We start from the raw sequence: 19889 nt of genomic DNA on the forward strand, positions 1-19889 counted from the left end.
TCCTCTAAAATAATCTTGTGACTGTCCCACAACTCTTTTGGGTCAGGACCCCTAATTTGAGAAATGCTGATGTCCTCCGTGAAATCTGTATAGTGTAGGGTAAAAGCACACAAGAGATCAGATTTTACAGTTTGACACGCACTTTTCATGACCGTGAATTTGGTACAACCCTACATATAGGGGGGTGAATTTCAAATCTAACAATTATTGCAATAAATACATCTTGTAATATGTCTTCTTAACATATCGCACCACCCCATTGCCTCTGAACAGTTCTTGACAAGGTGAAGACTGATGCTGCAAGAAAATACAAATGAGCAATCAGCCGAAAGTTCTTAAGTCTGCATTTTTTTTTATGAAAATCTGGCAGCAACATTTACATCTCAACATCCCCACTGTTGACATTTTAGGAGTCAATTGTTCAGCAAAGTAGTTACACAGCTATGTACCCAACATAACGATTGACTCTGTAAGCTCCAGTTCAGAATAAATGCTCACTTCAAAATTCTTGTCTCTTCTTTTGCGTCCATGTGGCCCTAAGCCAAAATGTGAACCTGGATCAAAATAAAGGCTTTGCAGCTCTCTCTTCAAGGGAAATAAAAATGTGCCTAGCAAGCTGTGGGTTTTGGGATGCTTTTGTAATAATGGGTCAACATCATGCTTTTATGTAATGCTCAGCCATATAAGAGACACACCAGAATGGATGGGATCATCTACAGCCGGGGTGGGCAATAATTTTTGATGGAGGGGCCGCTCCAAGATTTTACTCTTCCATGATATTCATGGAGGAGGTGTAGGGCCTGGGATGGAGGTTAGGTGAAGAAGGGAGCTTGGGGTAAGGGCTTGGGGTGCAGGAGGGAGAATGGAGTCTGAGAAGGAGTTTGAGTGAAGGAGGCAGTTGTGATCTAGAGCAGGAAACTGGGGTGCAGGGTTTTAGGATGTGACCTAAGGTAGGACAGGGATTGTGATCTTGGGCAGGAGATTGGGGTGCCAGATCTGGGAGGGATATGGGTGCACATGGAGTAGTGGGGCAGCGGAGGGAGGCAGAGGGTTGGGGAAGGGAAAGGCTGGGGTGCCAGAGGCAAGTTCTGACCAGGAGACTTACCAGACAGCAGCCAAACCTGCCTGCCTGCCAAGCTAAAGGCTTGCAGAGCTTAAAATGTTTCTGCCTATTCAGCCATGTGCTTGAGTGAGTAAATGAGGAGGGGTCATGTTTTGTAGCTGCCCGTTATTCAAACAAGCAGCTCCCATTGGCCAGTTTCTGTCCAGAAACCCACCAATGGGATTGTGTTGGAGGTGGAAGCAGCGTCTGAATCTTCCCCCTCCCCTCTGGACTGAAAGGGAAAGCGCCAGGCAGCCGCATTTCTGAGCGCCATGTGGGGTTTCAGGTCAAGCAGAGGAGCTTCCCTGGGGTTTCCCACTGCCTCTGTGGACTGGAGGCGGCGGCTTGGCAGCCTGGATGTGGCCTACGGGCCGTATTTTCTCCAGGCCTGATCTACAAGCTAGTGAATGCTGCTAGTTTTGGGGATATAGGCAAGAAGACAGAAGACCTCTCCCTCATGAAAAGATCTGTGTCACCTGGAGTGACTTATTTTTTTAAAATCAAATAGCAAAAGTAGCAACTCAGAATCACAACCCAAGAGAGCTCAGATACAAAGAAAGCCCAAAATAAGATAGCTGAACGTATTTAGAAGGGCAATGATATGAACGGTTAAGGAAGTTCAGTCGCATATGAAGGTTTAGTTAAATACCTTGGCAAAAAAATTTGCTCAATCTATTTAATTAAAAATAATAATGAAATCACCTGCAAGGCGTCTTGTTCTTGGCTGTTGAACCCACCATCCAGATGTTCTTGAAGAGGCTATAAGTATTCATCTTTTAAAATTTTACACCTACTTCCACAGAAAATAATATACATGACTGTAAGAAGCTAATTCTCATTTGAGAGTCCTTTCCTGAGCTCTATCCTAATCATTTCCTCCTTAAAACACCTTATATACAATTCTTTCCCTTTCCCAAACAGCAACATGGACACCAATCAATTCAGCATATTAAACCAAGAAAATATCCTAAACCTCTCATCAGCCATTACTTTCTAGGCAACTGTGCTGGAAAAGATTTATGTCCCCAGGCACTGGGGAATCGGGTTGACAAGTATTGCTATTATGAAGAAACCACAAGGTGTTCTGAACTTACTACATGTGCTGTACCTCAATGTGAGCATCTGCCAGCCTAAAAATAGGTCACATACTAATTCAAGAAATTGCACACCTACTGGTAGGGGAGTGTTTATACTACAGCAGTACAGCTACAGCACTGTAGACGTGCTGCTGTCATGCAGATGCTTCCTACATCAAAAGGAGGGATTTTTCCATCAATATAGGTAATCCACCTCTCCAGGAAATGGTAACCAGGTCAGCAGACAAATTCTTCAGTCAAATTAGCTATAGCCACACAAAGGTTTAGACAAACCTAACTACTTTACAGATGGTATGAAATTTTTACAGTCCTGAGTGATGTAGCTAGGTCAATCTAATATTTAGATGTAGGCCAGGCTTATATGCCAGGCTCTATTTAAGGCCCAGGAGTGGAAATTTATACAAAATGGATACTGAAAGAGTAAGATGCCAAGATAAGGACCCTCTCCCACCCCCAAAAAAAGACACTTTATGTATGGCTAAAACCATTCAAAATAACTTTATAAATTCTGTCACATTTCTGCTTTGTACATCGTTCCCCCTCATTCCTCAAGCTTGTTGCTGAAAATTCACAATCTTTGCTTTTTGTTTTATCTGAAAGGCAGCTTAGAAGAACGCAAATACAACCATCGGCACATTATTTACAAAACTGCAACATAATCTGCCCCCCTCAAAAAAATTAAGTTTTTCATTAACAAGATACTTCAACAAAATGTAAATAAATGCCACATCTTGAGCAGTATTTTCTGAGGACAATTTATAAAGGTTAGCTCACTTTTGTAACTCCTGTACGACTGAGAGCAAGTCAAAGTTTCACTCACAATCGAGCAGGCTAAAAATACCACATTTCAAGTATTAAATCAATGTATGAGAAATTTTTTTAAAGACAATCCATAGTTTGATAAATAACACAAATGGAAACAGTATCTCTCTTTTTAAGTACTGCATATAAAAATGGTGTCCAGTTTTAAACTGTTAGCAAGACAGGTGCACTGACCAAAAAGGTGATCAAAGTAAACCCTAAAAACTGTAGCAATTTGAGAGCCCCTCAACTTTAATATTTTCTAAGTCTCTGCTGAATTATGCTGCTGGTTTGGGGGCATTTGATTTTTGTTTGCATCTACAACTGTAGTTCATTCAAGACAAGAAATTCTATTTCCACATGGAAAACATTTCAAGCTTCATTCAGCAGATAAATCCTATTACATCCTGTTTCTTTAAGTCTTCTTTTCAATTAGATGCAACGCAGACCACTTATTCCCTCTGGAATAACATCCTTGACCATAATAATCCCAATTTGCCCCATGATGCATCTTGCTTCAATTCTCCATTTCATGCAAATCTTCTTCAGTGTCTGTCTTCTTGTGTTTCCTCATATGTTTGTATTTCTCAACATAGGCCTTCACCAGATTGGCCACCTTCATGGGATTGATTTCTCCACTTTTGCTATGACAAATCTACAGGGCAAAACACAGGTCATTCAGTTAATAATGTTTACAAATGTCCAAAAGAGTGAAAGAGACAGATGTCAAACTACAATTTTTACCTCAGACCTGCCTTCCCAACTATGCATTAGCTGTGTAATATGAAAGTCATGCTGATAAAAATGCATTACAAAATTAACGTAAGCAGACAGCATATAGCACTGTGTGAACTCCAAGTCTACCCGTTAGCTGGCTATATGGGTAATTCAAACATAATGAGACGTCAATCTAAGCTTGCTCTGCACAAAGGGCTCTTTTGAGATTTTCCCTGGAGGATTTCTGTCACTGGAACATGATTCTCATTTTCAGAAACACTTAGACTCCTCCTTACGTTCCTGCAGTGAAACTTCACATACATAACCTAACAACGGAGTGGGCTGGCAAAAATCTCTATGTCTATACAGAATTCTAAATCATGACTCTGAAAGACCCAAAAATAAAACCATGAAAAGCTACATTAAAAAGAAGATTTTACAGTTGCAAAGTCAAATGCTCAAAATGCCAGAATTCAGGTTGCCTGTGCAACTTCATTCAGTCTTCTTGTGTTTTATGCATTGTGAAACGGTCTTTAAATACATGATCTCCATATTATATGCCTGACGGGCTTCCTGCCTCATTCAGGGCACAGGATGGATCTGCTGTAGCAATGAATCAAGGCTGCATAATGAAGCAGCCTGTTGTCTGTAGGACCCCAGCTTCAATTTTTGCAGAAATTGGAATGTGTGCATATGAGGGAATCAGCAGATTGCAAGGAGGAGGAGGACAGTCTCATGGTTAAGGCAGTTGAAGGATGTCTTAGAGAATTAGATTCTATCCTTGCTGCTGCCACAGAGTTCCTATGTAATACTGGGCAAATCACTGAAAGCAAACTTCTCATAGTGGCCAATAATTAGGTCTTTAATTTCTGAGTGGCTGGCGTGAGAGCCTGTGGTCCAATTTACAGAAGTGCTCAGCTCTCAGTTGCACATGAAGTCAATAGGAGCTGTGCTTTGAATGAATGAATGCTCTGCACCCTGGAAAATCATCTCATAGGTGTCAGATTGGGTACTCAAAATAGTGGATTATTTTGGCCTCTTGTGCCTCCAATAATAACTTTGCCACCTCGCAGAGGTATTATGAAGATAAAGTTTGCTAAGCACTTAGATACTATTGTGATGAACGCCCGTGAGGAAGTTAATAATTCTGTTTTTGAAGAAGTATTTGATTAGTGAGCAATAAATAAGGCTTAGTGCCACAAACAGAAGAGTGAGGATGAAACAAAATACTAAATAGCTGCTCAAGAATTTAGCACTGTATTGCATGATCATGTAATTAAAGACCGCATCATGATAAATACAAGCGGGCTGAATTCAGATTGTACAAGTAGTCTGAATTCTGGCATTTCTAATGTTAAATACTTATTTCCTAACCTTAATATTTTTTGAAAATATAGTCTGGTGTAATTTCTAGCCATGTATCCTGGTTAATCAGTTAACTGGTGAAACGTTTCACTGGTTGCCAAGTATGTGGGATCCAGACTGGGGGCCGCTCCAGCCAAGCTGGAGCAGTCCCAACCCCGTGGGGCTCCTGCCCCCATCCCTGAGGATGAGAGCAGCTCCTTTCTGAGGCAGGCCCCCTATCTACAGCAGGCAGGGAGCTGCTCCAGTTCCCACTGGTTACTGGTGAATTGGAGGGGGTGGAGGGGTGGGAATCGCCGGTTTAGGTTGTGATAGAAATGTAGCCGTGTTAGTCTAGTGTAGCCGAATCAAAAAACAGGACTATGTTGCACTTTAAAGACTGCATAAAGTGCTACATAGTCCTGTTTAGGTTGGTTTTACTTGTTAACCGTTTAACCTTTCGCATTCCTAGAAATTTCCTAGATTTTTAAACAAAGCAAGTACAGAAATTAAATTATGTGGCATCATATACACATCTGCATGGATCAGCAGGACAATTAAAACCTTTTCATCAACCACACAGACCTAGTAGACTGACAGAAATAAGTTGTCACCCTCCATGGGGAGCAACATTACAAACAGGATGAGACACATACCATGCCAGTTAAGATTCACTCGTGTTTTCTGACAGCAGAAGAATGGTGGAGACTCAAGATTCTATTCCAAGCTTTGGAGCGGAGTATCATCTGGTAGGTACAGACTCTTCTGCCTATTTCCCTGCAAGCTTGACCTTTTCTTCCCTGTCTCCATCCCTGTCCCAGTCCTGTGTTTTCCATGCCCTTGGCTCTTAATCCTAGTACCATTCATCTTGCTTCCCCAATTGCTGGTTCCTCTCCTCAGTCCTGTTTCCTTACCCCGTTGGTCCTACTAACCCCCTCCAGGCTTCCTAAATTCCAATCTCCCCTATGCACTGCCTGTCTCTCCTTCTCCCAGCACCCTGTCCACTCTCTTCCCCTCCTTCCTCTCCACTTGCTGCCACTCTCAGTCTTCCTCCCTAGTCAATTTTAACTCCCCTTTGCTTATTCCATCACTGGCTCTTTGCCCATCCCAGTCAGCCCAGTCTCATTCAGAATCAGTGTTCCACCCTCAGCTTTTGTTCTCCACCCCTACATTTCCCTCATTAGCTTCTAGTCCTAGTCTCCCTCCCCACCAATTTCTAATCTGTCTCCTTGCTCAACCAGTGTCAGTCTATGTTCCCCTGCAGCTCACAATCTGTCTTCCCACAAGTGCCAATTTTTCTCCCCGACCTGTTCCTTCCCAGTCTCGAACTGCAGGTCTGAATCTAACCTTTCCCACCAACTGTCCAGTTTTTATTTCCTCTGCATTTGAAGAAGACACTTCCTCCAAGCTACATGGATAAAAGACAGGAGTAGTGCAGTCGAGACAGGTCCCTGCTCTCACTGCTAATGCTCAGCCCACCCCAAAGCAGTTTGGAGCAACTATTTCAATGAAAGTCTGGCTTTCCCCTTGGGGTGGAGGGAGCAAGCTCAGTCACTCTGTGAAGATGGTACATACACTGGTCAGCACTACAAGAAGCTGGGCTCAAATGTGCTCAGAGAAGTTCGAATCATCAACTTCAGAAGCTAAAATAATAAGTCCAAGTATGCGTGAACTGCAATTTTTCAAAGGCTTACAACATGGGCAGATTTTCAGGTAGAGAGTAGAAGGCTCATCCTTGATGTAAAGGCCACCCTCTGCTAAATTTCATGTCCCTGCTCCAAAGCATGGGCTCATGAGTGGTTCCAAAAAAAGGGAGAAAAACAACATATACTTCCTTAGCTCATTCTCAGAAACAAGACTGTTTTGACTGAAGTTTTCAGAAGAAAAGTTTGCCTGAGGCAGATCTCAACAAAGAAATCATCAGCCCAACCAGTTAAAAGTTTGGGAAAGTTATTAGCCAGAGAACCTTAACAGTAAGTGATGCTATTAGCTCTGCCTAAAACTAGGGATGTAGAAGGTTAACTGGTTATCTGGTAAGCATTAGCCTTACCAGCATACTTACCAGGGTAACTGGTTAGACAGAGGGCGGGGCCAGTGGGAGCAGCACCCATTGCCCATGGCTTGCCCAGCCAGCAGGACCTTGGCAGCAGCAGGGCCAGCTGGGGTGCCACAGGCTGATTAGTAGGACCACAGCAGTGGGGACCCCTGCCCGGAGCAGCTTCCACTGCAGGACCCCAAATGCTCTGCACCAGCCGTCAGTTAACCAACCAGCTAAATGATTACATTTATATAATTTAACCAGTTAACATTTTTAACAGTTCTTATGTCCTAGTTCTTATGTCCCACAAGTGCCAATTCTTATGTCAAAGTTCTGCAAGATCCCATGCAGAGTTCCAGAATCTGCTATTCTGTTACAGCATTCAATTACAAGAACTTATAAATGTAATCCAAGCTGACACACCTAATTGTCCATTAAATTCCCCTTCTGTTTTCTTTTAAAACTTACCTTTTGCACTGCTTTTCGGAGAATATCTTTGTATTCCTCCTTGGTAATTTCTCTTTTCTGGTAAAAGGGCTTAATAGCAAGTTTCACTTCTTCCACAGCCCTCTCCTGCATGTGGAGTTTCTTCATATACTACAAAACAAAAATGAAGAATAGGTTACTCCCAAGATAATCTGTAATCAGCTTCCTGAATCCAGCCCTATTAGAAGTGTCAGCTGACTAAAAGAAGTGATTTCAAGACTTAAAGGGTTACAAGTGCAGCTGAACCTATTTACAGCGAATGACGATAAAAATCACACATTGTTTATACCCACTACTATGTGCAAACTAGAATTCCTGTTCCAATGCACCCCTGTTCAGTGCCAAGTTAAATGAGGGTTCTACTGTATTTTGACAGACATTCCTCAATTCAGTTCATTTATTTTTTGAACTTGAATGTAAAGCATCTAAGGAGTATCTAAAAACCTTTATATTGTTACAAAGGCACATCACAGCTGCCCTACCAGTCTTTTTTGTGTAATGTTAGTATAGATTATTACAAGCCACATCAAAAGCATCTTAGAATTCTTCTGTTGAAGCAAACGGAATTCACACTGCATAAAAATTGCTGCTCACACATGGATTTTCAGTGGTAGGAAGCTTTTTTTTCCTTTTTGTAATAGATTCAGCAGTAGATATAGTAAACACAATTTGTATGGAGCATTTTTAGGATCTGTTACTATTACAGGCCCAAAGACAGATAGTGAAGCCAATCAAGAAATCAAACTCAGCTTCTAGGCATCAGCAGTGGATATAATGCAGATAAGACAAGTAGTAATGAGCTTAACCTAATTTCTCTTGTGATAGGTTATGATAAATAGCAGGAAAAATCTTTCTAACGATAATGAAAATTAAGTACTAGAATAAGTTACTTAGGGAAGCTATGGAATTTGTCATTGGTGGTTTCTATGACAAAACACCTTTCAGGGACAGTCTTGGTATGTTTTGTCCTGCCTCAGCAAAGGGGGGGTAGACTATAAGATTTACTGAAATCCACACTATCCCAGTACTGCTCTGATTATCTAACTAAAGTATCTAGAATTAAGGTGCGCCCAGATTATGTCCATTTCAAAATAGAAAAATGAACTCTGGTGTTTATGCAAGTTTGAACATTCTGGCTTTCAGGAATTTACCATTTGACATTTGATAGTAAGTCAAGCATTCCGAATGCTGAATATTACACTCAAACTCCCCTGCAGAGAATCTTGTGGTGATTTGATGCCAACAAAAAGAAGCAAGAAACAGATGCAGTCCTAGTCAGCTTCACTATCATGGGAAGGGGTAGATAGCTATGCAGAAAAGAACCTTACCTCCTCCTTATAAGAGCATTCCTCTATAGGAAAGGACTGATCCTGTTGTCTAACTGAAACTGCAGAGTGAAACTACCTAGAGCAGAGCCCTACAAAGGGGTCTGACACACAAGAGTTGTCACAAGACAAGAGGAGGGTGATCCAGTGTTCCCCTGGCAGCACAGTGATCCAAAGCACAGTCAGCCACTCTGGTATCAGGGTGATAGAAATGTAGCCGTGTTAGTCTGGGATAGCTGAAGTAAAATGCAGGACAATGTAGCACTTTAAAGACTAACAAGATGGTTTATTAGATGATGAGCTTTCGTGGGCCAGACCCACTTCCTCAGATCAAATAGTGGAAGAAAATAGTCACAACCATATATACCAAAGGATACAATTAAAAAAAATGAACACATATGAAAAGGACAAATCACATTTCAGAACAGGAGGGGGATGCGGAGGGGGGGGAAAGGAAGGAAGGTAAGTGTCTGTGAATTGATGATATTAGAGGTGGGGAGAGTGGCTCTTCACAGACACTTACCTTCCTTCCTTTCTCCCCCCCCCCCCCCCCGCATCCCCCTCCTGTTCTGAAATGTGATTTGTCCTTTTCATATGTGTTCATTTTTTTTAATTGTATCCTTTGGTATATATGGTTGTGACTATTTTCTTCCACTAATTGATCTGAGGAAGTGGGTCTGGCCCACGAAAGCTCATCATCTAATAAACCATCTTGTTAGTCTTTAAAGTGCTACATTGTCCTGCATTTTGCTTCTGGTACCAGGGTCAGTGAAGTCACAGAGCAAGAAATAATGTGTGTGCGCGACCCCAAATCAAGTTAAAACGGAACCTCTCAGTCATCTTTCATTTCTGATTATACAGACAAGCCACGGACATGTTGCTCGTAATTTATTACAACACACACAGCATCAGTGGATTGACAGAGTCTGGCAACAAAACTCTAGATATCTGTTAACATAACAGCTTTCACTCACCTCTTCATTTTTTGTTTTATCCAATGGAGGTTTAGGTGCTTTGATCTTCTCTTCCACGTCTCCAACTGAAGCAGACTGATTTCCTGGTTCTGAAGCAGTAGCCAGGCTGTCTGGCTCTGGAGTCAAACTCTGACCTGTCACACAGCCAAGCAGAGGAAGACTCCCCTGCATTATGAACTGAACTGTGGGCTGACTGACTGGTGCATAGGGTGGAAGGCTTGATGGCAGAGGGGGTGTCAAAGGGATGTTTTGATTGTATACCTGTGAAACAGACATTTTTTAGTAAACGCTTCTTGGAATTACAGTGCAGAAAGGCAGAATGTAGGGAATTTACAAGCAGCTTTTACCCACTGAGAGAAGTGACTTAAAAATTTCTTTAAAGTCAAAAGGGCAGAGAGTTCCATACTACAGCAAGACTTCTGTGCTCCAGCAGCCAGCACTACTACTAAATTTCTCACTAGTGGCAGCACAGATGGACAAGCATATATAGTATGAACCACAGTTAAAAAGCTGGGTTTTACAGCAAGACAATTTGTTCCCCGAAAGGAAGATTTTGGGAAGCAAATAAATGCTGGGAAAAGAATAGGTATGAACTTTGATTTTTAATCTAAGTGTGAGGACTGATTGAAGGAATAAGCAGCTAGTGGATTGCTGAAGTACATGGGCTGTATGGAATGTACTACACGCAGAGGAAGGAGCAGAATTCTGTAATGAAAGGGGCAGGGACAACGAGGTCACGGATGAGGTGGGATGGCCTTCCATGACACTTCGCTTCTGGAGTGGAAACCAACCTGAGAGGAATCTAGGTCAGGAAACATAGGCTCAGGAATCATATAATTGGTTGGAGGAGGCTCATTTAACTGCACCTGATTTAATGTTTGGCTCAAGTCCTCTGCTTTCCAGGACCCTTCCTTTGCTCTCTGGAGTTTGTAAAACGGCACCCCTAAAATTCCCAAGAAAGAAGCATTTAAAAACAGTAAGAAACCCAATGAGTCAAAATTACAAAGTAAGTCGTAAGAAAAGCAAATGTCTAGCAATGTATGACTGGCTAAGAAAGAATAATGGGCAGTGACTAATTTAATTTATATTTTACAATTTTTGCTAAGTGAGGATTTTTCAGCTGCAAAAAAAAATCTGATTACATACTTTTGAAAATTTGGGCTAGTGTGTAACTAATTATTTTGGGTTACCAGCTTGAAACATCTGAATTTAAAAAGCTGCTTATCACTTTCTGAAAATTGTTCCCTATTAAGATGTTTGTGATGCAGTTCTACTCTGAGGGTATATCTACACTACTGAGAAATCGACCCTCTGGAGGTCAATCTTCTGGTTTTCGATTTAGCGGATCTAATGTAGACCCCTAAATCAAACACTGAGGGCAAACCCCAATGGCGTCTGATACTCCTCATTCTGCAAGGAGCAAGGGAAACCAGAGGAAGTGTGTGCTCCTGGTGGCCACCCACAGTGTGGACACTACAGTAGCTTGGCTTAAGGTAAGCCGAATCCAGCAATGTATTTTGCATAGCTGGATGGAGCACCTTAAGCTGACCTGCCTGGTCTAGTATAGACACGGGCCTGAAAGAGGTTTAACAGCATCACAAGTATAGGTCCACATTCATATTGTCCTAATGATTTCCACATAAAATATGTTGAGTAAAAAGATGATTTTTCACCCAGTCTTGCAAACTCAGCTTAGGCTATCAAGAGTCCAGCTAGATTCTTTCTACCCCACCCAGCACAGAGGCTCTGCAGAACAAAGGAAGTCATTGGCTACACCTGAACAAGCTAATTGCTTTCAACTATGAGTCAAGATCCTTGTGCAAGCCCATTGTCTTACTGGGTTTGGCGCAAGCATAACTGATTGGAATTTGTCAAATAATTCAGTTGATGCACAAGCAGCAACAAAATCCAGTTGCATCTGTCTTAGCTCAGCAAGACTAACAAGAATAAAGAGCAGTTGTGTGTGCCACTGGTCATGTTAGACAATGAGAAACCTGATCTGCATTTAAAAATTAAATTGACCCAGCAACATCATTCAGGGCGTGAAAAATTTCACACTCTATGTGATGTAATTAATCCTAGCAACCTCCCACCCTTGTAGATTGTGCCATGTTGATGGAAGAATTCTTCCAACTACCTAGCTACTGCCTCTCAAAAGGGTGGATTTACTACAGCAATGAAGGGAAGAAAAAAAAAACCTATCTTCCATAGATTTAGCTACAATCTATGCAGCGTAGTTGCAGCTGTGCTGCTTGTAGAGTAGACAAACACTTATGACAAATTACTTTTCTTCAGTTTCACTGCAGAGGTGTGAGAAGTTTCCTATTTCACTGACACTCTCCCTTACAGACAACACGCTTGGTGTATTAGGACTATAAATATGCTTTTGTAACACTAAAATACATACAAATTCACAGAGCAGGCATAGTTGTAGAAAAATCACTATATCATGATGGAGCTGAAGCCTGAGCAATAGTAGTGGAGGAAATCTGTTAACTGCTAAACTCACAGAATCTGGGATCAAATCGTATCCTTAAGGATGACTGTTTTCCAAAAACAAAAAGCCCAGCACAAACTTACTTGGTGTTTTTTCAGCAGTCAATGCATCACTTTCTTCCTCTTGTAAATTCCATGTTACCCTTTTCACAAGTGCTTTAGCTTTCAACACAGGCCCCTGAGGTACTGCCTCCAGCTGAGGCTTATTTACAGCATTGGCTTCCTCTAACACAGGACACTCATCTTTAGCATCTGTCGCACACTCTGCAACTTTATTTTCCGATAAGCTTTGGGTTAATGTTGTCTCACTTTCATCCTGCATAATAACTTCCTTCTCTCGAGGTGATTCCACTAGAGAGGGACACACTCCAATATTGTCTATGTTAGCTGTAGTCTCCTCTAGGCTCACACTGTTGTGGCTGCTCACCACAGCTGAATCAGTCCCATCTATTAATTCCCTTCCCAGAGAAGCCTCTATATTATTTTGTGAAACAAGAACACTTGTGTTCTCTGGCAGCGGGGGCACAGCTTCATTTGTCAATTCCTCCGAGATTTGCTCCATCTCTACACTTTCTTGGGCATCCTCCTCCTGGACAGCAGTGTCTCTCTCGGTCTCCTCTTCAGGTCGGATGGTTGACTGGATGTTTAAGGAAACCTCTTCTAGTGTTGGCTCTTCCAGCTCTTGTTTCAAAGAATGACAATGTACTACAACATTGGATGCATTGTCATCAGAAGACCTCTGATCCTTCTCTGGAGGAGGAAGTGATGGCAGCTCTTTTGGCTTGTGCTTTCTTTCCTTGGAGCGTGATCTAGATCGTGGCCTTTTCCCTCTAGATTTAGTGCTTTTGTGCTCTCTGGACCTTGATATAGAGGGTGATCTAGATCTCCATTTTCTCCTCTCCCATGACCGGGACCTTGATCTCTTTCTCTCCCTTGGTTTTGAGCAACCATCTTTTTTATCATATCTCTCATGGCTTTTGTCTCTCCTGTGCTTCCGCCTTCTAGTTCTCTCAATGCTGTTTGATCGTGAACGCTCTCTCCCTCTCGATCGAGAGCCAGATCGCCTTTTCTTTTTTCGGCTTTCATAAAACTCAAAAGAAGAGCTTCCAGGACTCCCTGATCGTGACCTGGATTTCTTTCGGTCCCTGGACCAGGAGCCTTTTGCTTTTTTGTCTTTCGTTTTATCCTTTGCTTTCTTTTTTTTCGATCGTTCATGACTACTGGAACAATCGCTAGAAGACCTCCTGTTCTTGGATTTCCTTTTGTGCGTTTTGCTGTAGTCCTCTTCAGCTGACCAAGAGGCGGACCTGGAGCTTCTTTCCCTCGAGCGTGATCTTGACCTGGACCTTGACGGAATTCTCTTATATTCTTTGAGAAGTGCCTTTTTTCTTTTCAATTTTTTCCGGCTTTGTGAGCTGGAGTTTGACCGGGATCGGGAACGTGATTGTCTCTCCACTTCTCTTTTATGGATTTTTTGCAGCCCATCATTACTAGAGTGACTATCTGACTCTAGCTTCATATTAGGTCTAGTTAGGTCTTCTGCGTCAAAGAACACAGTAGGACTTACTCTGCTTTCTTCTTTTATATACTCCAGGTTAGAAGTTCGTGTGACTGCAAATGAAGTACAGGGGCTGCTTTGAAATTCTTCCTCGTCCATTTTCTCTTGTTCAGTGTCAGAGATCTGTTCCACAATCCTACCCTCTATTGTCAAATCATCATGAGACTCAGTGTTACTTGATGGAACATCAGAGGATTCAGCACCTGACCCAAAGATATTTTCTACTGTATAAGGGGTAAAACGACGTACAGTTTGAAATGTTTGTACTCTAGGACTTTCGATTGAAATGGTTCTGGTGATGTTAGTTAGTGAAACCCCTGAGACAAGCCTTTCAGGACTGCTGTTTGGTGAACTTGAATCTGAGCCTGTTGGATCAAAGGGATCGTATAATATTTCACTTTTGATCGGTTTTGGTTTTTTAATTGAGAAGAGAGGGGAAGGATTCTCTTTTCGTTGCACTTTGTTGTCTACAGGGCGGAAGGTATTGCAAAATCCAGGATTACACAATCTGCTGGACTGTCCTGCATTTCCAGGGATATTAATCTTAAAGCTCTCAAAAGAAGAGCTTACACCTTTACTCCTTGATGACCCCAATAGTGTTGTACTGCCATAGGCACCTGTGTTTGTGGGAAAAGACCCTCCGCTCGTGTGCGTCTGTTGTTGAGATTCCCTGGCATTTGACTTGTTGCCTTCCATCTTGCTACCTTTTCCTGACTGATTTGTACTCCCTTTGCCTGTCAGCTGGGTTATACAGGAACTGGGAATGTCACAGCTTTGGTTCCCTGAAGGATCAGATTCCGAATGCTTGCTGACTGTTTCCCTTTTAATCTTTGGTATTCTGGGAAGCTCAGAGATATCAATCCTCTTGGGAGCTGGTTTTAGCAGCTGTTTCAGAGCTACACTTTTTGAACCCAGATTAGAATTACTGTTGAAGGGTTTAGAAGATGTGGAGCAAGAGGGCACAGCATGTTTCAAATCCCCATTAAATCTAGGCATTTCATTTGATTTTAGACCAGGTCTGCTTGGATTTCCCATGCTGAGAGTCTGAACAGATCTAGGAGTCATTGAATATTCTAATCTAACAGAAGCTCTCCCTGATGTTGTCTGTGAGGGGTTCACTGCCTTCTTGAAATTGCTTAATGAAGATGATGCTGAAAATAAGCTTGATGAGGTGGATCTGTTGTGAGGAGTCAGCGCAAACGAAGCTGAAGGTTCTGCGTGGGAGCTGCTTGCTGTAGTCCCTGAGTACAATGTACTTGGTTGAAGATTTTCTCCTGATCCATCTTCCACTTTCAAGTCACTCACTGAGTTTCTCTGTAGTGATGGAACTAAAAAACCCACAAAAGAAAAAAGTTAATCTTTTCAATGTATTCCTTTTATTCCAAAATGAAAACAACAGTAACTCTGGACTAGTTTTAATCTTCCATTTTTGCCTGTGGCAACAGCAAGCCACCAACACCATTTACAGTTTTAGTCAAATGCTCGAGGCTTATATTGGACAATGGTGTCTTTGTGGAAAACAACTATCACTACTAGAGTAGCAAATGCACTTGGAAACACCAAAGGCTACATAATGAGAGGGATCTGATAATTTAGCCATAAGCTGATTAATATATGCACAAAGTACTATGTGAGGAATTAAAAGACAAATTAGCTTTAAATTTTTAAGATTTCAATATGAACAGATACTTTTCAAGAGAAGATTAAATCAAGAGAGTGCATTGTATCTGAATATATGAACTCAGCACCTACTTGACAAAATATTTAACTTTCTTACCCAGCTCTTCAACACTGTACTTTGAGCTGTCTGTTCACACCATTCACAGTGTATTTCACAAACAAGAATATGTGAAATTCCAGGAAAAATGAGTTTTAAGGTCCCCATAAGAACACAAGAACAGCCATACTGGGTCAGACCAAAGGCCCATCTAGCCCAGTATCCTGTCTTCCAACAGTGGCCAATGCCAGATGCCCCAGAGGAAGTGAACATGTTTCATCCAGTTCACTAAGAGGAATAGCAAATAAGAGTTGTTCTGCAGTACTTGGACATAGGACCCTCCCAAATTTACAGCCATGAAAAACACATAATGGACTGTGAAATCTGTTATCTGTGGTTTTACAGATTTCGCAGAGGGAGACCAGTAATTCTCAAGTTGGGGATCCTGACCCAAAAGGGGCTGTAAGGGGGCTGGCAAGGTTATTTTAGAAGAGGCTGCAATATTGCCAGTCTTACTTTGGTGCTACCTTCAGAGCTGGGAGACCAGAGGAGGAGCTGCTGAGCACAGGGCTCCCACCTTTTCCATTAGTGTTCCAGCCCCAGAGCAGCCATGCATGTAGCCAGATGAGGGAAGGCCAGCTACCGAGGTCCACCCTGTATTTTTAAACTTCTATGACCATTAATTTGACCAAAATAGACTGTGAATCCGGTAAGGCCCTACTTATAGAGGTGACAACCACCACCTCCCATTAAACCAGTTATTTCAATGACTTTGTCACTATGCAATTAAAATAGAAGACTGGTTGGTACCTACTTCCCTGAACCTGTAAATGTTTATGTATACAGGCAGTCCCCGGGTTACGTACAAGATAGGGACTGTAGGTTTGTTCTTAAGTTGAATCTGTATGTAAGTCGGAACTGGCGTCCAGATTCAGCCGCTGCTGAAACTGATCAGTTTCAACAGTGGCTGAATCTGGACACCAGTTCTGACTTACATACAGATTCAACTTAAGAACCCCAGGCATCCCCAAGTCAGCTGCTGCTGAAACTGATCAGCGGCTGATTCCAGGAAGCCCGGGGCAGAGGCTTCCTGTAGTCCGCCACTGGTCATTTTCAGCAGCTGCTGACTAGGGGACACCTGGGGCAGAGCAGCTGGGGTGCTGCTGGGTTGGTCCAGTGGCACCCAGAGCGGCGCTACGGGACCAACCGGCAGCGCCCCAGCTGCTGTACCACAGGCGTCCGGAGCAAAGCCGCGGAGCACGGGGGCAGCGGGACAGCCCAGACGCGCCGTGGCTATCCTGCTGCCCTCGGGCTCCGTGGCTTTGCTCTGCTTTGCTCCCCGTCCCCCTGGTCTGCAGACCAGGGGGAGGGGGAGCAGAGCGGAGCAGAGCAGAGCGGCAGAACGCGCGGCCAGCTGACAGCCCAGACGCATCTGGGCTGTCAGCTGGCCGCGTGCTCCGCTCTGCTCACCCCCCCCCCCCCGCAGATCAGGGGGAGGGGGAGCAGAGCGGAGCAGAGCAGAGCAGCGGAACGCGCGGCCAGCTGACAGCCCAGACGCATCTGGGCTGTCAGCTGGCCGCGTGCTCCGCTCTGCTCCCCCTCCCCCTGGTCTGCAGACCAGGGGGAGGGGGAGCAGAGCAGAGCAGAGCAGAGCAGAGCAGAGCAGAGTGGCAGAACGCGCGGCCAGCTGACAGCCCAGACGCTTCTGGGCTGTCAGCTGGCTGCGCGTTCCGCCGCTCTGCTCTGCTCCGCTCTGCTCCCCCTCCCCCTGGTCTGCTCGAGACCAGGGAGAGGAAGTGCCCCGTTTGTAACTGCAGATCCGACATAAGTCGGATCCGCGTAACTCGGGGACTGCCTGTATACTCAAAATTAAGCACATCATTTAGCATATATGCAGTGTCTGTAGGATTGAGACGTGTCTAAATACCAAACAGTTAATTAAGAACTGAGAAGCCAAACCCTCACCTGCCCTCTTTGCTGTAAGCGAGCCATCTCTGTTGATAACCACATCAGATCCACTCATCATGAGGAGGCTCTGTCCAGACAGGATACTTCCCAACAGGTCAGGCGCAGGGGGAGCTTCTGCTTCTTGATCAGGAATCAAGACAGGCACACTTCTCCTGCAGGTTACAAAGAGTTACATTTTCTTGACTTTTACAGTGCTCTCAAACTATACAAATAGATTACATAGCTATGAAACTAAGATCAGCTATCAGGGGCATGCAAAAGAATGGTGTACTCAGCCAGAGCAGTTCCCTTTACAGGTGTTGGCTTCAAAAGAGACATTCAGCTCCCACTTCCCTCTATGAGAGGTGGTCAGTCTCTGGACAGGTGCCAAGATGATAAAGTGAGTGGCAATATCAGATGCCTGCATGTGTTCGGTATGGTGTGCAGAATGAGGTCAGAATTAAAGCCAAGTGCCTTCACCACAGTGGCCCTCTGAAATAACACTACTTGGGAGTGTCACCCAATTGTCTGAAAAACTACATTTTGTTATTAAGAACTTAACTTTTTTAAACAATGTGTTAGTCAGAATTCCACCATAAACATATCTCCCGCTTTCCTCCCCATTCCAGCAGTATTACCAGTCTACTTCTCAGCATGCCTCAATTACTATCTCAAAGAATGAATTGAAGTTAACTTAGCGATTTATGGGACCTATTGTACAGTAACCAGAGCGCATGATAAATTGAATCCAGCTATAGACAACAACACAAAGTCCTCTCCGTGCATTACTTAATTACGGAAATAACTTACCTATACTTTGTATCCTGTGGAGATATCACTTTACTGGATTCCGACTCTTAGGACCTTGTTTCTCAATTATAAAACTCAATTATTTTTGGCCCACTGAGGTATCAGTAGGCATATCTAAAGGACAGACCAAGTGCCAGGGCCCCAGTGTCTTTTGGGGCACTCCACTGCATTTCTTGATGAGCACAAAGGGAACAGCAGTCCAACCTTTAGAGTACTATTTATGTGAGAACGATATGCCTATACAAATAGAACTACTACATAGTGTAAAAATGTTTGCCTCCCAGCTCTGATGAGAAAAGGAGCAGTAATACTGTCAAGTGATGTTTTCAGAGATGCTGAGTTACAGGTAAGTAATTCTGTCTTCTGAACAAGAAGCTAGCCCCAAAGCCACCCCACAAGTAAGTGAGACTTCCCAAAACCTCTTCCTCCCAACAAGAGATAGGAAAGTGAAGAATAAATAACCAAGAGGCATGACCAGATTATTCCTAGGATTATTTTCCTTGCATTTCAAGCAAGATAAAACAAAGCATCTCAAACTCATCATACCACCAGGGCAGTGAGATGACAACCTGGAGCTCCCTTTTTGAGGAAGAGGCAGGGGGTTTCCAGCAGTCTTCTTTCCCCCACCTTTTTCCCCCACTCTCACGGTCTCCTTGCTCTACAATTTTTTACTCTCACTTTTTCTCTTACTCCCACACTGTAGTGGGTTGAAGTGGCCACCCACTGACCCTGAGGAGGAAGTGCCCCTCCCTGAGCCAGGTTGGGCTCACCTGGAGGACTCACCTGGGAGGAAGTCAGGGGGTGGGCCTAGAGATATAAAAGGACTTCCTGCAAGGCCAGTCTGGGCCCTGCCAGAGACAGAGCCAGAGCCACTCTCTCCCCAGCCAGCAAGGGAGCCAGAGGCCTCCGCCTCCCTGACTGCTGAGGAGCCAAAAGCCTCCCTGCCCTGGCTGGCAGAGGAGTCGGACAACTGGCCTGGGCCTCCCGGCCTTCTTTGGGAGGATTACCACACGGGCTTGCTGTTGTGGCCAGAGGACCCCGCTCCTGGCCGCCCGGGAGACTTCCCAGGAAACCAGGTACCCAGGATGGAGGGGAGAATTGGAGCCGGCCCAGGGGAAGTCGACCTTGGTCTGGCCGGGGGCCAGTGGGTTGCGGAGTGGATCCCCCACTGACCCTGGTGCAGCAGAGTTTTGGTCTGGATCCCGGCTGACCTGGTAGCTGATTACCAGCTGCTATTAGGACCCTGGGCCAGGGCGCGGTGGTGAAGGAAGGGCCCGCGCCCTCCCTGCCATCCCTTGATTGGGTGGCAGTCTCCCCTCCGGCATCGTGCAGCCACAGGTGAAGGGCCTGAACCTTCCCTGAGTAAGGATACAGACTCTGTACCTGGGTGTACTGACTATGACCTAGTTGGTTTGTCCTGGGAGAAGCTGTTCCCCTGCCCTAGGGCTGGGTTACTGACTGCTAACTGTTGCGGCCCGAC

General features: G+C 43.9%; 1 protein-coding gene across 7 annotated transcripts in view; it reads right to left on the minus strand.

Moving 5' to 3' along the window:
• Positions 1 to 2666: 2666 nt before the first annotated feature.
• Positions 2667 to 19889, minus strand: part of PHRF1 (PHD and ring finger domains 1) — a 71743-nt gene continuing 54520 nt past the window's right edge. For all 7 annotated transcript variants that reach the window (XM_075928263.1, XM_075928261.1, XM_075928259.1 and 4 more), the window contains 6 exons: positions 17618 to 17772; positions 12462 to 15263; positions 10748 to 10824; positions 9882 to 10142; positions 7565 to 7693; positions 2667 to 3655 (listed from right to left, as the gene is read on the minus strand). In XM_075928263.1, the coding sequence (XP_075784378.1) occupies positions 3518 to 3655; positions 7565 to 7693; positions 9882 to 10142; positions 10748 to 10824; positions 12462 to 15263; positions 17618 to 17772 (3562 nt within the window). In that variant the 3' untranslated portion in view covers positions 2667 to 3517. The remainder of the gene's footprint in view (positions 3656 to 7564; positions 7694 to 9881; positions 10143 to 10747; positions 10825 to 12461; positions 15264 to 17617; positions 17773 to 19889) is intronic.

The sequence above is a fragment of the Pelodiscus sinensis genome, chromosome 4 (assembly GCF_049634645.1).
Source record: "Pelodiscus sinensis isolate JC-2024 chromosome 4, ASM4963464v1, whole genome shotgun sequence".
In the NCBI taxonomy this organism is placed as follows: domain Eukaryota; kingdom Metazoa; phylum Chordata; order Testudines; family Trionychidae; genus Pelodiscus; species Pelodiscus sinensis.